Source organism: Nothoprocta perdicaria, unplaced genomic scaffold (genome assembly GCF_003342845.1).
Source record: "Nothoprocta perdicaria isolate Ctin4 unplaced genomic scaffold, notPer1 scaffold_63, whole genome shotgun sequence".
NCBI classification, from domain to species: Eukaryota; Metazoa; Chordata; class Aves; order Tinamiformes; family Tinamidae; genus Nothoprocta; species Nothoprocta perdicaria.
This window is the reverse complement of record NW_020455899.1, coordinates 2,881,447-2,904,138: the sequence shown is the minus strand read 5'-3', so window position 1 is coordinate 2,904,138 and position 22,692 is coordinate 2,881,447. Positions and strand designations below refer to the sequence as shown.

Sequence of the window (22,692 nt, the reverse complement as noted above, 5' to 3'; positions counted from 1 at the left end):
CTCTATGAGAGACCCTTCTCTGTAGAGATTTTCTTGGAAATGCAACATGGTGGACAAAGAATATTGCATTCATATGCACTAGCACTATAGCAATGGAGCAAAACTGCAACTGGACTTCCTGCAAGGTCTTAGGGAGACTGCAAGCACCTAAGGCATTGGAGCAAAGAACTTTCTTGGAGCAGAGAACCTTCTTGCTTYCTTTTGAGCAAGAAWTTTTCAGCCCTTCCCTGTTCTTCTGTGTTTTGTGGATATATGCACTTCATTACAGTTTCCCAGCACTTTTTTTTGGCCATGTTACTATATTTCTCTATTGTTTACAAGTTCAAAAGCCTCTTCAGGACCCTCTGCCAAGACAGAAAGTATCTTCTTGTCAACCTTCTAATGCTGTACTCTTTAATTTCTAAAATCCTAGCACCATATCCCAACCATGACACTAATTTGTTAATCAGCTTAGGCTGTATACAGAAACGAGCATTCTTACATTCCTTTACAGTTCTTGCTCTCATCCTATTATCTAGCTTTTGTAGAGCACTTCCTTTACCAGGTCAGCATTACCTGCACTGCTAACCATCCAGATGACCAGGAACACTAGTTCTAGCTGTCTGGAAAATACCAATTACTGTGACCCTGTTGATATCATCTTGTATCTGAATTCCCATGTCCTGATAATACAAGCTACCTAGATACCACGAAATCCTATCAAGTTGAGCTCATGCTATAGACCCACCATGACATTAAAACACAAAGAATCCAATGTATAAGCGAAGTGCCTTTAAGCTGGGTTGATAGAAGTGATATGTGGTCATCAAAATTCTTCTCTTCCACAAACCTATGTCCTGGGACTTCTGTCAATTTTGGAAGAAAGAAATTGATGTTGGATGAGCTGAGAAGACATGCTGAGTGAGGGGTAAACTGTGATCATCCTTAGGCCAAGGGTAGGAAAAGTGGCAGCAAGACAAAGAGGGAGAAATCCTTGGGACACTAACAAAAGTGAGGAGGAATACACAGGTAAAACCCTGGAGCCAGTTTGCTATTCACTCAGGAAGCCCTGATGAGGACACCCTTCAGAGCTGGGTCTGGCTGCACGGAACTGCATGGGGAAGGGAAAGCTGGAATATCTCCTAAAACRCACACAGCATTGCTGAGGAATGGTGATATTGAGTTTTTTTTCTCTCCACCAGATTGTTGCTCCACCTCAGCAAGAAGTGTGTGACYTTGGGGACAAGCCCAAGGACAGTGAGTGCCTCTGCATGCATGAGGTATGGGCATTCTGCCCTGACTGATCATCATTACTTATTTCCTGCTTAAAATATTAATCAGACATTMGCTCCAGTACATACATGCTGGTTTCTTTTAAACAGTGACTGAGACACTGAACAAATCTTGGTGAGCTTTGTTGGAAGTTTGGACTAGTTCACATATGAATATCATACCAAAATTCAAGCCCTACTTCACTGAAAATGAAGAAAGCRTGAAGAAGATAGATTAGAAATCTTATGAAGTTCAACAATGGCAAGTGCAGGGTCCTGCACTTGGGGAGGAATAACCCCGGACACCAGTRCAGATTAGGGCTGGACCTGCTGGAGAGCAGCCCCACAGAGAGGGACCTGGGTGTCATGGTGGACGACAAGTTGACCATGAGACAGCAGTGTGCCCTGGTGGCCAAGAAGGCCAACGGGATCCTGGGGTGCATTAAGAARAGCRTCTCCAGCAGGTCGAGGGARGTGATCATCCCCCTCTACTCAGCCCTGGTGAGGCCACATCTGGAGTACTGCGTCCAGTTCTGGGCTCCCCAGTACAAGAGGGATGTGGAGCTGCTGGAGAGAGTCCAGCGCAGGGCTACCAGGATGATCAGGGGCCTGGAACATCTGCCCTATGAGCAAAGGCTGAGGGAGCTGGGTCTGTTCAGCCTGGAGAAGAGGAGGCTGAGGGGGGACCTGATCAGCGTGTATAAATACCTCAAGGGGAGGCAGTGAGGAGGAGGGGGCGGCCTCTTTTCAGTGGTGGCCAGCGACAGGACTAGAGGAAACGGCCACAAACTGAGGCACCAAAAGTTCCACAGGAACTTGAGGAAACATTGAAATAACAGTGAGGGTGMCAGAGCCCTGGCACAGGCTGCCCAGAGAGGTTGTGGAGTCTCCTTCTTTGGAGATCTTTAAAACCCGCTTGGACACASCCCTGTGCCACGTGCTCTAGGTGACCCTGTGTGAGCAGGGGGGTTGGACTCGATGTCTTCTGAGGTCCCTTCCAACCTTAAGCATTCTGTGTGAATGAAATAACTCAAAGACTGAAAAAAAGTTCTTCCAAGGACAGGATTATGGAGCTCAGCCTGCCTGTCCTGTCAAAAAGACCTTTCCAGAGCTGAGTGGTTTATAGTTTGTGCACCTTTTGCAAAGGGAAAATACAAGGCACAGAAGACCTTCTCAGTCTAGGAGGAAAAAGTCAAAATGATCAAACAGCCAGAAAGCAAAGATATATTTTCAAAGTCCAAATCAGAGTGGGCATTCCAGTTTAATAGAGAAAATACAGTAAGGGACAAGACACTGTCTTGCTTTCAGTCTTCACACAGTATTTGGTGCATTCATGGTGAAGACTTAGTCAGGAAGTCTGTGTCCTGTGGTCTGGGGACTACAGCATCCTGAGGCTCTACTAGGACTGACAGACCTATTAACCACAGAATCTTCATGCTAGTGAAAATTCAGGCATTTTTTTTTCAAGGAAAAAATGAATTAACTATCCAGATGAAATTACTATAGTGAAAAAGATAAGTTTTTCTTCTAGATCTAGTCTTGGCAGTTTTATACTGACTTCAGTTAGCATCTTAGAATAGTCAAGTTGCCTTTAATGAGCTTGGAGTCTCTTTTTGCATAAAAGAAAGGCTTTTGAACGAGCTTCGTATTCTCCTTTCTCTTTTGATCTGTCTAATCACGTGTATTAATTGACTGATAAAAAATGTAAAATTCAAATCTCTTTCAGGAATTCCATCGCAAAACTGAACTATGTCACGAATCTCACTTAAGATCACAGCTTCATACACTCCCCCCAGCAGGATCATGTGACTACCAACCCACTATTGATTTCCTTTCATCTCAAAAACTGAAGCAATATTCATTGCCAAACTAAAAAGCTGTCTGAATTATGAGAACGTGCTGTTCCAGGATAAAGTATAGACAAAAGAAAAAAAAAAAAGAAAAAAGTGGGGGATGGGGATAGTCAAAGTATACATGTGCAAGCTGCATTTACTCTGTGAGAAGACGTGTATTGCAATGAGACTTCCAGAATAATGTGATACGGAAGCAAAGCTAATGGGTGGATACCATAATCCCACCACTCTTGTCCAAAGCTGGATAGAGACTGACCTTGCCTCTGTTTTAGCTTAGAGCAGCCTCAAGACTGCCTGAAATGACCGTGGATGCAGCCAGACACATCCCCCTGGATCTGTTTCAGCCCATCTCCCCCCAGCTAAATCCTTTCCTGTTGTCCTAGTGACTAAGTCTCTAGGGGTGATGTGGGGCAGGAGAGTGGATGGGACAGACCATAAATAACCAGACACATTAGCCTTATAGTGCCCAAAAATAAACTACAGTGATTTCTCCCTTGCTGCTTCCAAGAGCTCTCTGATTGCCAAGCAAGGGTCGTGCTCATACCATCTCCTACTGAGTGTAATGTTCACCTCCTGTGTGAGCCCAGCAGCTCAATATGGCATCTGAATGTGATCGAGCAAGATGTGATTCACCGTGTCCTTCTCCAGGACCCTGGGCTTCCTTCACCAACAMCACCAAGGGTAGACACTGTACCTCCTGAAAGCCATTGGCATGAAGGCAGAGCCTGCCTAGTGTCCTTGGGGAACAGAGGCCCTTGGCAAGAGATTCTCCAAGCCAGTCTACTTGTCTGCAAACCTGGGCATGGTACTCCTGTCCCTCCTGGATTTCACGTGGCCTGGACACAACCCCAAGCAAGAAAACTCCCCCTTTCACTTTGCAGAGCACCTTGCAATGAGAGAGGCATCTCTGGGCCCAAACAAACCTGAATTCCTCAAAGAAAACAGTCCTCTGCTCCACGCCTCACAAAGCCTTTCCTCCTAACACCACCCCTTTCTTTGGAGAAACAAGTGTTTTTCTGCTAAGAAGTCTTTCACCACCTGCCGTGGCATCCTCTGGGGCTGTCTGCCCTTTCCTGACACGGTGCCAGAGCTATCTCTGCGCAGGTACTGTCTGCAGTAGATTGGCATCACATGTGCCCTCCCCGAACCAGCTGCCTCATTGCATTGCTATTGATTCCGAGTTGGATTTCTGCAGCAAATCTATTGCATTTCCATTAGCAGGACTGCAAATGATGAAAACGCTCGTTTATATCGTTCTGGCTCTGCATTACAATTAACCTGCTACTTAGCCSTCTGCAAGCCTTCTCCAAATTCTGCCTTCTCATCTGATGCTGAGAAAGTTCCCTGAGGTTTCTCCGGACCCAAAGACCAGACATTGCAAACCTCAGGTCGGCTGCAGCGTGTGTTAATCAGCAACAGATGAGCAGGGAACCAAACATTTCACTTTAAAGTACAATAGATACTGAAAGATGATGATTTCTGCAGTGAAAATCCAAACCCTGAGCTTTATTATGACATCAATTTTTAATCAGTTTTACTTAGAACCTAAGATACAGCACAGTCCCTGATGTCACTTTTATTAAAGAAACAATGCTCATATACCCCATATAGATGTGGTATATATACACACACATGCATAGGCACATAAATGAGAAGAAATGTAGAAATTCTGTGAAGTGGGAATTCATAACTTATTCTCAGTGAAATTTAGAAATGAAAAGGCAGCTTTTTAAAATAAATGAAGCTGCATATCATTATTTCACACTGAAACTGCTAAGAAAAAAATGCTTCAGAAAATGCTCTTTAGGTCCTGTCTTTACAAAAAATGAAACCACACCCTTGATGCTGTTGTAAAAGCCATGACTTTGGGACGCTGCTCCAGGAGCAAGGGATGCAGGGACGGGCACGCTGGTCAGTTCAGCCCTTTGCATGTTAAAGCAGAGAACTGCTTCTATACGAGGAACCAATGTTAAAATAATGTGATAACCACAAGGTGCAAAATGACAGGGAATTCATCTGACTGAAGCGTGTGCTTACTGAGGGYGTTTTAAAGATCCTGTTACAAACTGGAACGGGGAAAGAGAGGAAATCTGTAAGCCTCTGTCACCACTTTGGTTAGTTTAGTGGACTTGAATGCCCGAGCTTTGCAGCATCTTATGCACCTCGGCCCATCATTCCCAAGCCCACTTTATTCTTGGCATTGCTGCCATAACTAAACACATCTGCAAGCCCCRGCGACCTGTGGGATATCAAGGAAGGAAGCGTTTTAGGGAAACACAGACTGGCTGGCTCAGAATATTGGCACTTGCTTTATTGCTGCTTGTTAATGGARGCCCAGTTGTGTCTCCAAGGCTTACTCAGATCAGTATCTCTTTATTACACTCTTGAGTCTGGCTCAGAACTTGTCTGGTATCTTTGTTCACCTTTATTCATCATTTTATCCATGCTATTGCTATATATWTTTTTTGCCTGCTGCATACAGATAAAGTTGATTATAAATACAACTTCCCTGTGACAAGAAATTGCTAATTCACGAGACACGTGTCAAGGGAAACTCGAGGCTTTCAAATTCGGTCTGTGTATTTTGTAGCCAGCACTTCATTTAGAAGCTGATCTACAAGGTTAGCTCCCTGATACACTCTTTGCAGAAAGAGCAAGTCCTGTTAAAGCTTACACCGGGAATCATCCCTGGTGGAGGGATAACCCCTACACTTCCCGCAAAGCTGAAGGCAGCCTAAATTCCTCATTCCTCCTAAATTCCTGCAGCAGTAGAGTACCAGAAACGGAGAACTGCCTGCTTGATGATGCTCTTTTCTTGCCCTCTCCCTTCAGTGCTGCCCTGTGCAATGACAGCGAGGGCAGAGGACGGATGCTGCAGAGCCTGCGCCGTGACGCCGGCTCTCCCCTCCTGTGTGCATCCTGCTGCTCTCCAAGGAGACACATCCCTGACCTTCACACCGGCAGGGATCGCATCCTGCACTGTGGTCCCGGCTCTTGGAATTGCAGGCCAGCGGTTCAAAAAGGGGCTGCTTTGAGAAAAGTGGAAAATAAGGAAAAGCAGAACAAACGCAGCAAAAAGCTGCCTTAGCACTTGCTGTGAACCAACMCTTGCTGCTTATAAATGGGATTCCTTAGCTGGGCTGCAGCACTTGCAGCTGAAGGGAAAGGCTCCCTCCAACCTGCCACAGAGATAAGATACAGACCTTCAGAAATTACTGTGGGCAGGGGAGAGGATATCAAGTGTAGAATTGGAATAGGACAAGAAGAGGTGAAAGTGGCAGAGAAAAATTATAAGTGATGTTTATGGCACGATACAAAACCAAGTTAAAGGCTGGCTTTCTTTTTGTTTTCCCCCCATCCCTAACTCTAAAAGGATATGATAAATACAGCGGTTGTTCCTAGGTTACTTTGGAGTCAAACTGAGATCATTTCTTAAATAAATCACCACTTTTTTTGGTGAAGAGGGGAAGAGTCTGCAGGCATGGATGAAGATGCAGCAGAAATCAGCGAGTGGTCCTATCCAAGGATGGTTTGCTGAAAGCACCCACCGCTTTCCTCTTTTTGCCACATTTTCCCAGTGGGAGCCAGCACACGTGAGACAGGTTAGGAACTGTTGTTCTCCAGCAAAAACAAGCCAGGGAAGGGTGGCAGACCTTGCTCGGCAGCCCCTGAATGGTGTCCAGCTCTGCACATCCCCAAACACCTCCCTGTGCCTGGTCAGCACAGCTTGTTGTCCCCAGAGGTAGGAGGATGGGGCAATGCCCAGGGAGCCCAGGAGCTCATGGGGCCCCAAGGAGGTGAAGAAGGACAAAAGGGAAAGGTCCCACCACTGTGGAACAACAGCAGGGACCAGGTTTGGATCGTCACAAGAAGCTGCACCAAGCCGGGAGGAAGGTATTGGAGATCCATGACTGCCCGTAATGCTTGAAGCCTGTCTTCTTCTTTCCRGATCTTGCCTTCATCTTTCCCTATTTATATAAAATCTGAATTTATTCTGGGGAAAGTCTGCTTAAATGGAAAAGAAAGGCAGTGGGAAGATCTGTAGAGATTTGTTTAGAGCTTTAAACCAGCAATTATCATAGAAAACACGATTTTGGTAGTATTACAGAAATAGATCTAGTTAAATTACRGGATTGCATTCAAAAGTGATGGTGTAGGAAGAAGAAAAATTTAGCTCCCCAACTGTGTTACCATTTTTACAATTCATGTGCCTTGCTTTTGCAGAGTGATAGAAATTGCAGGATAGTGAGTAATATTATACCCCGCACATAATGAAACCTTCTTCAACGTGATCGAGCTGAGACTGACATGCAACCTAAATATGTGCATACTTAAACACATTCACCTTTCCTTTGTGTTTCAGCAAAAGAGAAATGATATTACAATATAAAACAGAAACCAAAAAGAAAGGAAGAGATTATTCCGGTATTGACAGAGGGCAAAGTATAATAATAGGATGGAGACCAGTCGTGAATCTAATGCACCAGACACAATTACTAGGATTGTCTCTCTCCTGCCTTCTCTCCCAGGCTCCAGGAGAAGGAAGAATCAATTAGCTCTCAACAGGCTGTGACCTTGAAGGATATAGCTTTAAGGGGAATATGCTGAGTAAGATGGAACAGAGAAAAGGATTCGGAAACTCATGGAATGGCCTGGTTTAGGGGGGATATATCAGTCACAGAATATGAGATGTGACATTTCTTTCCCAGTTCAGGATTAAAAAACGGAACAAAACAACAACCAAAAAAAAAAAAAAAAAAAAAAAAGAAAAACCACCCCAAAAAGAAAACCAGCTCAAAAGAGTCTTTCTGGGAACAAATTGCCTTTCTCTGCCTGAAATGGAAAAAAAAGGACGTTGAAAGGGACAATCCTATTTGCAGATGCTACTTCCCAAGGCATCTCTCCCAGAATTTTATAGTCGTCAAAAGCATTCATAAAAAGAAGTTATCACTGATGCAATTTGTCAACCTCTCCAACATACAAATCTTGCTGTACATAAAATGTAAGGATGTCTTTGAAATGCAGCTGCTTCAAAACCCCAAGRCAGTGCTTTAGAGCTGTCCAAAAAGTTCTTTTTGTGTCTCTCTCAATTCCTAGGCAGATCTTTTTGCCATGCACTTTTCCAGCTACATTTCTTACATTTCCACGAAACTGCGGCCTTTTTGCTATAGCCATAATTACTTACTATTTGTTAGAATAATTACATTCCACAGGGCTGCCTCACCCAGATCAAATCAAACTCAACATACTGCCAGTTCCTCCTCTCCTTCAGTCCACATCTATATGGAAATCAGATGCTTTAAAACACTTAGGAGACATTTATCTTAAGAAAATAAGCCCACAGAGTGAAAAAAAAAAAAAAAAGTCAGTCCAATCACTTAATTTCTGGACACCCGCGTATTGCCCAGATGTGCGCAGATAATAATGTAGATAACAGCTTTTTTTTTTTTTTTTTTTTGGTCCATGTCTGCTCCAAAGAATCTTTTTTCCCCTTGATTTACTTCACAGAAGAAATTATCAGGTGATGACACAGGTTTGACTCTCACGCAGAAATTCAAAGGGGTGAAGCTGGTCCTGACATAAAAAGCTCTTGGATCTTTATTCCTCTTGTAGGAAAGTAGCAGTTTTGGCTAGATGGTGTTCCCTGGCCACCTTATGAAGTAAAAAGAGGTAACATTTGTTTTATTTTCATGCCACTTAAGGTATTCGCACTCCATAAGAATTTTCTGCATTGCTATTAGAAGAAATCACTTAGTATAATTCTGTATAACTGCTAAGCTGGTTAAATGTCCCAGTAATTCAAGTCATTGCTTACTTTACACAGACAAGAAACCCTGTCATTTAAGTGCACAGTATATTACCCTATCAGACTCTGTCCCTCAAATAAATTATTTTTAATCCAGTAGTCACTAGTCATACTCATTACTTAGGCAAAAAGGCAGCAGGGCTTTTATAGGAATATCTAAAAATTAATTCCAGTGAGACTGGGATAACTTCCAACAGTGAGCCGTTCAGGACAGACTCTCAGCAGGAAGAATCTCCACCAAAATCCATGTAGCATGGGCACATTTTCAGCAGCAAAGCAGCTAGCCCCACATATCCTATCTGATCTAATTGCTGCGTATCCACACTAAGCATGATCCTCGTGGGGCTAAGCTCAGCTGCAAACTTCCAGCGCTCCAGGGTGAGCCCTGGCCTGGCTTTCCTGCATTACAGGAAAGGCACASGGAGGAAGAAATGAGATGGTGTCCAGCAAGGCGATCGATCGGGAACCAAGTTCTCCTCCCGGCCGCTGCAGACTCCAGTGGGAAAGCCCAGCCCCGTGCTCTTGCACAACGCCGCGCTGCCCTCCCTTTTACACAATTTTACACAATTTGCTGCAGTTGTGCACAGCTCAGGAGCTGCGAGAATGACCTGCTCCGGAGGTGACAGGCTGAAATGCTGAATGCCAAAGAAATGACACTTGAGCAATGCGGTGGTCTGAGGCTTTGCAATGGCTACCAGGAAAATAACCCAGGTGCCCTGAGTGCTTTTTCTTTCAAGGTTGAGTAGAGGCTCCTTTGGAAGGGAAAATGATCCGTCCAGCCCTTTCCCGGGCAGGAGCACATTCCTGAAAGGACCCAGTACAGTCAACCAGGCACTGTCTGAGGAAAAAGTTTAACAGGATTCAGCTCCTAAGAGAGGGGAAAAACACAAAGAAACGCATGCTCTACTCCAAAGAGAAAGGGGAAGATCACAAACTAACTACTGAATTAATAATCCCCAGCCTCCAGCTGCTTCAGACACAGTGCTGCTCGCTCCCATTGCTCTCCCTGGCTGTTCCAGAAGGATGACAGGGACGTTTGCCAGCTGTACCCTTTGGGAGGAGGTAGCAGAAGTGCTCTGCGGGCAAAGTGAAGGAAATGAAGGCACACGAAGATGCGGAGCGGGACRCAACCACGTTCGCAAGAGAGACCATCGGGCGGGTGGAGGCACCGGGCAAAGCCCAGCCTGTGGGCGCAGAGCTGGTGCTGGCACCGCCTCACGAAGCCCTTGTCGTGGCCACAGACACCGCAGGGGCGCTCAGCGGCGCTCCCCCTTTACTTGCTGTCACTGTGGGAGGGCAAATAACGCAGCACACGGTTGTACTTACACAGCTTGGGAGCGGTTTGGAGGCTGGTCTCGGTGGCCTGCGCGCGGGACGCGGCGGTGGGCGCCGGGGCGCGCGGCGGCGGCAGCGACGGCGCGGCCGAGGATGAGGATGATGATGAGGAGGAGGATGAGGACGAGGGCCAGCCTGCGTGCAGGATGCGGCCGTAGAGCGTGGGCTGCGGGGAGGGCTCCAGGGGCACTGCTGGGGTACCTGCGGGCGCCGTGTCGGCCTCCTTGCCCCCACTCGTGGGCACGGGAGACGCGTGCGCCTCCGAGGGCACCCAGGCGGGCAGCGCCGTGGCCTCGGCGCCACGCTGCGCATCCTGCCCCATCCTGCCCGGCTCGAGGTGCGTGGGCGAGTCATACTCGAAGATCTTGTCCACAAAGACCCACTTGAGGCCGGCGATGCAGAGGCAGAGGCTGAGCAGGCAGGCGAGGATGGGCGCGATGCAGATCTTCTCCGAGTTGAGGCAGCCCTTGAGGCGCTCGGCCTCCAGGCACACGCAGCACGTCGCGGCGAGGCCCGCGGCGCCCCGCGCGCCGCCCGCCTCCTGCCCGCGGCCGCCCGGCATGTCCTCCTCGGACGGGAGCCCCTCGAGGGACGCGGCGGGCCGCAGCTGAGCCGAGGGGCTGGGGAAGGTGTCGGCGGCGACTTCGGACATGTCTGAGCAAGCCGAGGAGCTCACCTCCGAAAGGCCTTAGCGCTAGCACAGTCCATTAACTGTGAGGCACGGTTGTGAGGGGGGAGGGTGGGAAAAAAGGAGGAGAAAAAGGTGGGTGGGGGGGGAAAGATGGTAGTAATAGTCACACGGCTGTGGAAAAAAAAAAAATCCTGGGAGATGGGGAGGGTGGGAGAGAGCCGCGCGTGGCGGGTGGGCAGGGAMCCCTCGGTGTGCCGCGTGGCTCCCACGCTTGCCGCTCACTATGTGCTCAAGTCCCGCTGCCCGGCCACTTTTATAATTCCTCGGGCGCCGCTCGAGCGATGCCAGCTCCTCCGAGGGTGGGAATAGGCATAGACATCCCCCCCCAACACGCGCACACACCCCCCAAAGGCCAACAGAACGACCGAAAAGAAAAAAAAAAAAAAAATGGGAAGGGGGGGGAAACAGAGGGCAAGCCGGGGGGAAGCGGTGCACCTGGAGGCGCGGAGGAGCTCGCGCGGGGCGAGCCGGGCGAAAGGCGACGCTCTCACCTGGGGCGCGTGCGGCGGGCGCCGTGCGGGGCGAGCGGAACCGCGGTGTCGCGGGGCGGCGGCGGCGGGGCTGGCAGCGGCGGCGGGGACGAGCATCCTGCCGCCCCGGCGCGGCGGTGACGGCGCTGGCTGCATCACTGCGGCGCAGCAGGTGCCTGCCGGGCCGGCGGCATCGCGGCCCGCGGCATCCTCGCCACGCAGACGGGGCGGMGGGTGCCGGCCGGGCTCTGCCCTCCCTCTTTGTCCTCCCCGGAGGGAGCCGCTCGCTGCCTCGATCACTTTGCTCCTTCCCACCCCCTCCCCGCGCCTTTGGCCCCCCTCGGCAGCCGGCTCCTTCCTCCCCTTCCCCACCCCCCAGGGCTGCTCCGCGCCCGGCGGCAGCGCAGGACCAGCCAGCGACTTCCTATTTTATCCAATTAGGGAGGGATGCAGGCGGTGGATGCGCGGGGAGGGAGCCGCGCGCCCGGCCCCGCCAGCCTCCGCATCCGCGGCGAGCGCGGGGCGCGCTCCCAGCCGCTCCCCGGGGCTGCGATTCCCKCGGGAATCGCGCGCTTCCCGACGGCTCTTCCTGCCTGCCCGGCACCTGCAGGCGCCCACGAGCCCCCTCCTCGCAAGTTTGCACCGCTCAGGGTGCATCATAGATCAGGTCATAGGATGGGGGAAAAATCGTCATTCCCCTAGCAGGTGAAGTTATTACAGAGAGGGCTGCAAGGTTTGCAGCTTTTTTTTTTTTTTTTTTTTTTTTTTAACATATTTTCCAGCCCCCCTCTCCAAGTTCCTAAGAAACCCCACAAAATCTGAAAGAAAACCCTTCACAATAAACCCAGCATACTCCTTCAGCCTACTTCATGCTGCTAACACACAAGAAAACAGTGCCTATGTCCTCATTTCGTATTAAAAAAAAATAAAGCCCGAAACAATTTCAAAAACAAGCTTCCACTTTGCCCATCGTTCTCCATCACTAGCAGTATCTCTAGCACTGGCTCTGTTTTACACTCTGACAGTGTAAAACAAAGGTAAATCACTACGGAGGCTAGTTCAGAACCAGCTCTGTCCCCATCCCTCCTGCCTGCCACAAAACAATACATTTATGTGACAATACAGACATATGCACTTAATGGAGAGGGGCTTGCAACGCGTTTTCCTGATCTGTGAACCTGGTGAGAACCTTTTCGTCAAAGCTTTGGCAGCATAAAGCCCCTTTTTCCCCCAGTGTAATAGTCTGCAGAAGGCATAAAAGAACAAAGAGTTGAGCACTTCACATTGCCCTGTTTTCATTTCTGCTRGTGCTTTATTTGGGTACCGAAAAGGTGATTTCCTTGGTATTTGCGTGTTTTTGGACATGCACCTGTCTCCTCCTGCCTSCTCTCCAGCCCTTCACGCCCCCTCCCCAACTATTCACAAAGATCTCCATGGGAACATCAGAAACACCGGTATAAGAGAAGGTTTACCAAAAACCTCCCAAAATCCTATAGCGGCATCAGGCAGCTTCCTCTGCCGAGGGCTAATTGATGAGCTCCTAATCCCAAAGCTTCCCGCAGGGCTGCAGCAGCCAGACGAAGCCATGGGGATGCTCCTGCGTTAGAGATCTCACTTTACGGCCCAGCCGGCGATAACCCTCTCCGCGGGAGCATATAGGGATAAATCATCCTAGGACCATGGGGGTGCCTGCTCCGCGGGCCAGTGGCTCGATCAGCAGCATCCTGCAGGGCAAGCAGCTTGCAGGATGCGCTTTCCACCCGTCTCGGGACATATTTCATGGAGCAGCATGGAGCAGCGGCGGCCGTGACGGCCGGCGGATGCAAGCAAGCGGGTTTCTAGGGAGATGTGCCYTTTATTAAATTAACCGGTGGGGCCGGGGAGAGCAGACATGCTTCCATGCACGCCGGTTCCTCCTCAGGTGTGACGCTGGCGCAGCGCTCCGCGGGACCGGCTGCGAGCGCAGCACCAGCTGGGAATATTCTCTTCACGGYGCGGATGGGAGGCTGCGGCATCGGAGTGATCCGCACGAGCCTTCTCAGGCATCTTGCCTCGCTCAGCCACGTCTAATTTTTTAACCATCCTGCTTCCCGTCAGGCGATTTCCCTTGCTGATGCTGCTCTGAGCAGCTTCTGCAGCACTTTAACCCGCCGCCCAGCCTGTGTTTTCCTGTCTCTGCCCTCCTAGGCGAAAGTCCTGCCTTTAATTCTTTTGAACTTTTCCCGTGACCTGCGTTGCTCTTCCCTTCTCACTGCCACCCTCCGTATTACGCTTTTTTCGCTGTGCTCCTGTCTTTGCGGAGCCAGGCACCTCCTGCTGCCTGCCTCGGTTTTCCCTGCACCTGCCGGGCTGGATGCCTGTTCCCGGCGCAGCGCCATCCCCTCCGGCCGCCGCATTGCTCCGGGGCTGGCTCCCGTCCAGGCTGCAGCGCCGGCGGCTGCCTTCAGCGCCCTCCTCCTCCTCCTCCTCCTCCTCCTCCTCCAGTGAGAGCTGCGGCGCTGGATGCAAGGACAACTCACTGCTCTTAGGGATCTTTCCTCCTTCACAATGCAATTTTTTAAAGGAAACAGGGGGGAGTGTGTCCTCGCAGGTGCAAAATGTCAATTAGATAGCCCGCTGGTGGCCAGTTCTAAGATAAGACTAGTTCTAAGATAAGACAGAAAGTGCACCTTTTTKTAATTAGGTCCCTGTGCAAAAATGTCGTTCTGGTTATTATGTGGCTTGGGCCCCTCTGGCATAAAGGAGACAGGGGTGTGATCTGATGTTAATGAAGCTAACGAGACCTGGGCTCGCAACAGACTGAAACACCGAGGTTTGCAAAATATAACTTGATATTCTGCAGTGCTTTTGCACATGAGGTCAGGGGTTGCTTCGCCAAGTTCCATTTTCCCCAAAGCCCCAAGGCAAAAATCAGCATTGATCGCCAGTCTACCCTGAGGATGAGCAAGCTGTACCCATTCCACTGGTTTTATGGATTGTAAGAGGTTGATTTCATATTACCATGCTCCGGAGCACTGTTCTCTGCAGCCAGCCACAGAGATACAGACTTATTTCTGAATGAGGCGTAAATAGACATGCAATCATAAATGAGAACATCCTGGAAACGAGAGCAGCAAGTACCACTATGCTCAGCTGACCATTGTGCTCAGCCACATCACAGCTAGACCAAACCTGCTGCATGTTGTGGAAATCAGGCCTTGAAAGTCCCTCACCTTGAAGCCACTGGATTTCAAACATTTATCTGCTTTAACTAAAGCCACCATAATTCACAAATGGATTCTATTGCAAGAATTGGATTATTGCAAGAACCAGGGCCTTAGAAAATTGCTTTTTTTTTATATATATCATGGGTGCTTACTTGCTCTACATGGGCCTGCTGAAACACAGCTTCAGAAAGGATGCTCAGTGGACCACCAGCCCAGTCTTCCCTCCCCAGCATTGTCTTCCCTTGAGAAGACCTCCTTCCAAAACAAGCATCAATATCAACTGCTCCATCATGCGTTCAGCTGCACTCCCTTTTCCTCATACATTGAGAAATTATAAGCAGTGCAACCAAGAAGCCAAAAAGAAAAAAAAAAGTGCACATTCATTAATAAGAGATTGATGAGGAAGATAAAAGGATCTCTTCTTATTGATTGCAGGCACTTTCTTCAAATTAAATAAGTGCACCATTTAAAGATGGGAGGCGATCAAAAGCGAGTGAGCAGCCCAGCAAGCCACATCACTGCCAGCAGTTGTGGTGTGGGAAGAGTTGGCTGTCACACATGTGGCGCAAAAAAGATTCATTTATTCCTCCTTTTGATGCTTCACCAGCCTCCACTTCTTCATTTGTCTCCCTTGGAACAGAGCCAGCATTCCCTGCTTTCGAATCCTTCCAAAAGCCTATATTAAAAATCCCATCTCTCAGCTCAAATGGCACGAGGAGAAAACTTCATTTTGCTTCTCCACTGGTCCTTTCACTGGAGCTGCAAATGCTAAAATGTGACAAGCTGTCACTCAAGCCCTCCTTCATTTTCCTCCTGATGGAAAGCAAACAGCTTTTATATGATACTGTYATTATTATGCCTCTGTCCACACACACTCTCTTTTTTAAATTTGTCCTGAAGTTATTCTACAGAAAGCATGCCAGAGTCATCCCGTCAGAAGCATGCTTTCTGGGAAGATTTGGAACACACAATACAAGTTTCAGTGTATGTGAGAAGTTTACATTTGAGAGATCACAAGCTTGCTTCCATGGCAGAAGTTTTTGTATTTTCAACCTAGATACAAATTTACACCACCCTTTTTTTGCCAGGAACTAATTCCCTATAAATGCAATAGCTGTCGCTTACAAAAAAAAAAGAAAAAAAAAAAAGAAAAAAAAGTGATTCGAAAAAAGCAGTGCAACTACAATGGACTTTCAAGAGGTGTTTATCCTTCAAGCAGCAGCCACCAGTAATTGAAACTGAAGGCTGCCATGAAGGAGGCTGCTGTGGCAGGGGAGCTGAAAGCCTTTCCGACTCCTTTCATCTTCAAGAGCAACGTGCGACACCAGGTTGCTTTCATCCTCATCAGAAGCAGAGCCTGTGGCTCTACACGCGACGCAGGAACCCAGCGTCAGGCCCTGCATGTCAGGAGTTTCAATCAATGGGAAGGCATCGGGGACTGGGCTTTGGCTGGGCAAGGACAATGTTGCTGCTCTGCATGCATAGCATGGTTGGCAAAGAGCAGCCTTGAGCCCACCAACCTCTGCTCAAGGCACTGATGGTCCCAGCTCTTCTGGGGGGCCAAAGGGCACCTAAAATGTGAGCAAAGGTCCCGAAAGCTCTGGATTAAGGAATTATCCCTCCCACATTGATTATTGGTTAATGAAGGAGTTAAACATGCGTGGAGTTAAACAAGTAGTGAAATGCCTTCCTGGTTAGAGACGGGCTAGATCACACRTCTAAGTGCCTTTTTGAACCAGGGCCTAATTCGAGAGCTGAGCAGGGATTTTSGAGCCCAGTGCCGTGGTTTCACAGTGCGCAGTTTGGCAGCTGTGTCGCCCTTTGCTCTGCCTCTCCCTGCTCGTTGCTGCCTCTGCTCTGCCACCTGCGCTGTTTCAGCACCGCGGCTCAAGAGAACTTGATCACAGAATTGATACTTGACTTAGAAAACTGCTTCTGCTCCTTTTTTTTTTTTTTTTTTTTCTTATTGCTTATTTGTTTTTAACTGGGTAAACCTCACAGTGTAGCCTCATAAACACGTCTGGAGACTGGGGGAGCTGGATCATCACCCTGCAGTGGATCACAGGAATCCTTTGATCTGACCTCCTCATCGAAGACTGCACAGTGATACCAAGTCTGAATGACCTTCCTGAGTCAGGGCTTAACTTGGGCTCCAGCTTTAAGATCTGAGCCAGTTTTAAGATACCCAYTGTTTAGAAGAATCTTCATTCTTATTACACCTTTCAATTAGTTGTAATGACAGAATTATGCTTGCATAAATTCTCAGCTGTTTAAAACCCTAAGGCACCAAACTGCTATTTTAAAATTTCAGCTACCTGGGCTTTTATACAGAGTAAATCTCCTGCTCATATTTAATATTTTGTTAACTAGGAAAACAARAACATAGACATCAAAGCTGCCACGCTTACTGCAAGCAAGAACATTTGCACCATTAAATAAAGAGACATTAATGATAGCAAATTAACATAYTGCTGGTTTAGATTTGTAAAGAATGCCTTACAATACAGCCATGCATTCAGAATCTGATAGCCTCAGAAGTTTATTGCACGAATATTGCGATTCAGCTCAAGAGCTGGTCTGATTAGCAGCCTTCTGCAAACACCTCCAGATAATGTATTTAATACACTTTATCCCAAATCAAGTTATTCATTTAGTTACATTGGCTGTTTCAGCTTTGGTCAGGTCTGTATGTAACCTTGTAATGTTCAGGAGAAGGTGGCAGAATTGAAACATTGTCGGTTTAAATACACATATGAGTATATAAAACACCAGAATTTGTAACTGCTCAAGTTCCAACAACAATAAAAACGACAGCTCTTATCATGTCTCAGAATTGTAGCATCATCAAGGACATTTAATATTTAATAGTCTTTCTTAGTGCATTCAGAAAGCCAAAGACGGCATGAATCACTCCTTTGGCATTGGCTGGAAAACTTTGTCAATTTCCAGCAAATAATTAAGAAGAATTCAAACAAGGATGACAAAGGAGATTTTATGTCTAGTCATGAGTTTTTGGTAGTCTCACCAAATATGATTTTATTACACAGCTTTGTTTTTAATCCAAAAGACTAACCTGAGTTTTAAGATGTGTTCTTGCAACACCTTTCTCACTCCTGCACCCAGGCACTGATTGAGCTATACATGGCTTGACACAAAAGCAGGACTTTCACCTTTTGAAATCAAAATTTAAAGTGAAATAATGCGATTACATTTCTCATACACAAGACTTCCATATTCCTGTATCATATCGGGTCTTGTTGAGAAAGAGTGAGGAAATCAGCAGAGAAAACACTCAAACCTTACAGAAATGCCTATTGCACTCCTATTTCTCTGACACGGTTCAGAGCTACAGGGGAGATCTGCTGYTGCTGCAGAAACTGCACAGTCTTACATCCGTGCAAGATGTTTGCAAGTTTGCAATGGTACTGATGAGGCAAACAAATATGATCTGTGCCACCGAACCCAGTTATTTCTAATCCCCACCGCTCATGACAAGCTGGTGTGTGGGAGCATTTACACACCAGTATGGACCTATACATTGCAATGAGTGTTGCAACAGTCATTGTGTCATCTGATGGGTGCATTTTTCCTGCAGCACTTCCTGCATCCAATCTGCAGGTTCCCAGGTCACATCTGCTAGGGAAGCCTTGTACACCTTGCGTTCTCCGATAGATGCAGAGGGGTGGCAATGGGACAAGAAAAAGGAGGTGGAGGGGACAAACTGCCTTCCTCTTTCTGCTTGAGGTGCCCTATAAAGGAAATACCTTCGCTCTGAAGTGCTACTTGAAAGGGTAGGCCAGACAGGTTGCCTCATATTCAGTACTCATAGCCAAAATAACATGAATTTCTAACCAGAGAAAAAAGTACGTTAAAATTAAGCTGTCCTCAGCTATGCTGCTGGAGGTAGGCGGCACAGTGGGAGAGGTGGGTATGATGGTGGGGAAGGGAAGCAAGGACCTGGAGGGAGATAGGATAGGGAAATGCTGCTTTGGGGCTTTGCAAGGCTAGACAACATTCACCTGAGGAATGGTGGGGCCATATTTTTTCTGTTGAGTGTTTTTGTCTGCTCTCTGTGGTGCGACCACCCTTCTGCAGCGCCCAGCGCTGAGGCAGCTGCAGCCCTCAGCCCTGCCGGGCGACAAGATCCCAGGCTGCTCCAGTTACAGAGGGGGTTTTCAGGCCCTCGGGGACACGGGGAAGCCCAAGTGACACAAATGGCAACCGTCAGGCCAATTTGCAGGCAGAGAGACTCACAGTAAATGCCTAGGTGCAGACCCAGAGCCTTTGACGTCCTTTGAAATCAACATGGGGTTTAAGCACCTAAACAGAAATCAGATGTGATGTAGTGCAAGTTATCTGCTCCTTTGCTCATGGAGAGAAGGCAGCACTCGATGCCATTCACTGCCTTAGCTTGTGCATGCAGAAATGTCTCTCCCTTTCCGATTCCGAGGGTCTTAATCTGCAGGCAGCTCCTATAAACTCCAGCACTCCTCCCAGCACTGACTGCCGCAAAGGTGGTGCTGGTTTCCTGCCAGTTTGGGCAGGAATTTAGCCCACTGAGCCAGGGCGGTTGTGAAGGTGAGAGCACTTGCTCTTATCTGAGGGTTTCTCTTACTCAAAAATTCCCTCTATGCAGCTTTACACTTGCTTAACTCCAATTAAACTAAAAGCTTGCAGAGGGCAACAAGCCCTCTCCATGTTTCTAGCTTCGCATCAAATCCTGTGTCCTTAGTACAGGTTTCTGATAAAGGAACTATATTTTAGCAGCTCTGCATGTGGCAGAGTAGAAAACAAGGATGCGACCAAAATAGATCTTGTTTGAAGGCRGGAGCTCCATTGGGCAAAGCCCGTCTCCATGCCAGAGCTCCCCTGGGCAGACACTTGTCCTCACGGGAATACTCTTTGTTTCTGCTTATTCCAGAAACCTGACACGCAGTTCAGGGAGGGAAAGGCAGGATGTCACGAAACCCCTTGGACTCCTTTTCCCCTGAAATGGCCAAGATGGTGCTCCTACCTCACCGATCAGATTGATGTGATTCTCCGGAGTTCTTGTTAASAACACTATTAAAAACAAATAACATGTAAAAGCCTGCTCTTCATGATCCTTTCATTCACTAGGCATCACTTTCATTCACTTCAGGGGTTCAGCAGGAGAGTAACCTGCCTCAGTTGTGTGAAAAGCTCTCTTTGAAGCTTGGATGACACAAAATGGCTAAGATTTAACTGAAAAGTGGAAGGGGACAACATTTTGGCCTGCACTGCTGGATGTGTAACGCTGTGCTGTGCGGGCGAGAGCACTTCCCCTATCTCACTTAAGGAGGCCTAGAATCACCCCAGCAGTGACTATGGGGGTCAGACACGGGCAATTAAAAACCCATGCAGCTGGGGTCTAATCAGCATTAATGATAATAATTACCTGTAGCTGCTTCCACCACCTCCCACCCTCCACCTTCCTTCTTCCCCTAATAAAAAGAGAAACCTCTGTGCACATATGTAGTTACAGGAAGTGCAATGCATTATTAATGCAGCTGCAGCAGCCAGAAAGTTTACATTTACTGCTTACCACTGTGGGGGGAAACAGGCAGCTGGCTGGTGCGCCAGCCAAACCAGCAACTTTCCAACCAAAGCAGCTAAATAACACCAGGTATTTGGAAAATCCTTCCAAGCGGTGGCGAGGGAAGGTGGGAGGCAGCCCTGGGCCACCTGTAGGAATTATTCTGGGAACAATGGGCTTGCAGTGATAAGGCTGTGTGTGTTTTCTTTGATCCGCCAATGTGATTAGGCTCGAGCGCAGTTACGCAAGTCGGAAATCTCCAGGGGAGAGGCAGAGGGGAAACGGGTACAGGCGGCAGCAGGAAACAAATTGCCCCAGATTAAGGTCTTTACCAAGGCCTTTTCCTCATGCCCATTTCCTACTGAAACAACAGAGCCTTCACAGGGAGCTTAGGAAAAAAACCACACACACACACACACTTGTCCTACGTTCTCAAGGAACATCAGGCAAGCCAGAAGTGCTCATTTCCTGGCATTCTGCACAATGACCTGTCATTGCAGACATGTATCTGCCAGGATGGTCTCTGCACACGCCTCCAGAAGAAATGCCTTTCACATTTCATTTTCCTGCTGATCCTGGACGGCATCTTGTGCTGCATACAAATGTAGGTATATTGCCAAACCCTTWAAACAAAAGCTCGGGAGCAGCAGGAAAGTATTGCACAACTTTAGCTAGAAATGATGCCGTGGATTAGATAAATGGATTAAAATCTCAGAAATTAATTCAAACCTGTGTTCCTTTGTGCACTATAAACCTGATTTGCTTCCCCTTCTCCCTGCCCAACATGTTCATTCCCTGCACAAAACATACAAGTTCTTGAAACAGCACCTAAAATGGGAAAGAGCACCAAGGAGCTGTCCTAAAGCTGAAAAAGCAGGAGCTTCTCCCGTGGAGCACCCAGGCACCATGCGGATCTCAGGAATATGCAAGGAAACAATGCAAATAAAAAACAGCAAGCAAACAGGAGGGGAGGACCCTGCACAGGAGCCACAACCAGCAGGTCAGTGTGAAGACCGGTCCCCACAAGGTGACAGTTTTGCCACCCCCCATCACTTCTGTACTTCTGGGCAGGTTAGGGACAAAAAGAGCTGGAAAAAAACGGGATTATCCCTGTGCCTACGATTTACCTCGCAGCTCCCAGTTCCACCCTGCAAACCGTGAACCCTCAGCAGTTTTCTGCTGGCAGAAATGTACTCTTTCTTCTTCCTGCCCGTTGCACATAAATGGGATTAGGGCAAAAACCCTTGCAGCTGAAGGTGACTTCCTTTGGCAACAGTTAACTACAATCTCATCAGCGAGGCACTGCCATCGACTGTTTCCCTGCTGTAGACAGCCTTTTTAATACCGCTGTGGGGAACTGTACTCAGCTGACACAGACAAATCCTTTGGTAATTACTTGAACTAATCCTATTAGGAAAGAAAGGCTTTCAATTGCTAAAGCAACAAATACGTCTCAGAGAAGGACCTTACCCCTTGCCTTTAAATTAAAGCACTGTCCTGCTTCAGACCCCCCAAAAAGATGATTTTTATTTTTTTACATAGACTGTGTTATTTGATAATATCAGACCGTTTAGCATTTTTAAACAATTTATAAAAAAAGAAAAATTGGAAATGCCTACATATTCTAATGAACTCTGCATATTTCCCCATGTTTCCCTTCTATTTTATAGGTTCCCCGTTCGGCTTGTATATCTTCCAAGTAAATGAGACAGATGTTCACAGAATGAGAAAAATGTTATAAGTATTTTACCTATACTCCAAATATATTTTCCAAGAGGGAATCAAACTTACKATCCCCATATCTGCTGTTATTTTTGTGCTGTGGTAACAGTGTAATGGTAGAATTAACTCTTTCACGTGCCCACCAGAAATTCAGCTGGAGTATTTAAAATGATAGTAGCTTGATTTATTGTGCTATAAGAAAAATTATTCTGTGTTCACCAGCCAAACAACTAATCTTTTAATATGGCATGTGAAGTCACTGCATTTTCTTTATGAGAAAAAAGGTAGCCAGCTAGAAAGGAAAAAAAATTTGAAAGGCACCTAAAATGGGCCTAATCTGGCTTGTGAGCATCCCTTGCTATGTGCCTTTTTCTCCCTTCTCACATCTGCATGTGCTGGTGACTTGGGAGCTGGGCTGTCCTCTGCTCCTTGCTCTAGATGGTGCTGGATGAACCAGGAATGCTGCTCAGACCCTCCTGGGCTGCAGGCTGTTTCAGGGACAACTCACATCCAGGCTCCWCCTGTGGAAGGAGGTGTCCAGCAATGCAGGAGAAGCGGTAGCATTTTCCAGACTAAGGAGAAGATGAGCTCACTTGAGCCTTTTTTTATGATGCCTTGTGGCCGGAGGAAGGACTTGCTGAATACTAGACTAATCAGTGCACTTATCCAATGGTGGTTTAATGATTTCTTCTCTTTCTTTTCTTTCTTTTTTTCTTTCTTTCTTTCTTTCTTTCTTTCTTTCTTTCTTTCTTTCTTTCTTTCTTTCTTTCTTTCTTTCTTTCTTTCTTTCTTTCTTTCTTTCTTT

The 22,692-nt window shown here is 47.5% G+C and overlaps 1 protein-coding gene across 4 annotated transcripts in view; it reads right to left on the bottom strand.

The window, feature by feature from the left end:
• Positions 1-22,692, bottom strand: part of NRG1 (neuregulin 1) — a 133,897-nt gene that overhangs the window by 82,286 nt on the left and 28,919 nt on the right. For 2 of the 4 annotated variants that reach the window (XM_026049968.1, XM_026049969.1), the window contains exon 1: positions 10,236-10,896. The exons of the other annotated variants lie outside the window; for them this stretch is intronic. In XM_026049968.1, the coding sequence (XP_025905753.1) occupies positions 10,236-10,896 (661 nt within the window). Of the gene's footprint in view, positions 1-10,235; positions 10,897-22,692 lie in introns of those variants that run through there. 4 annotated transcript variants of the gene reach the window in all.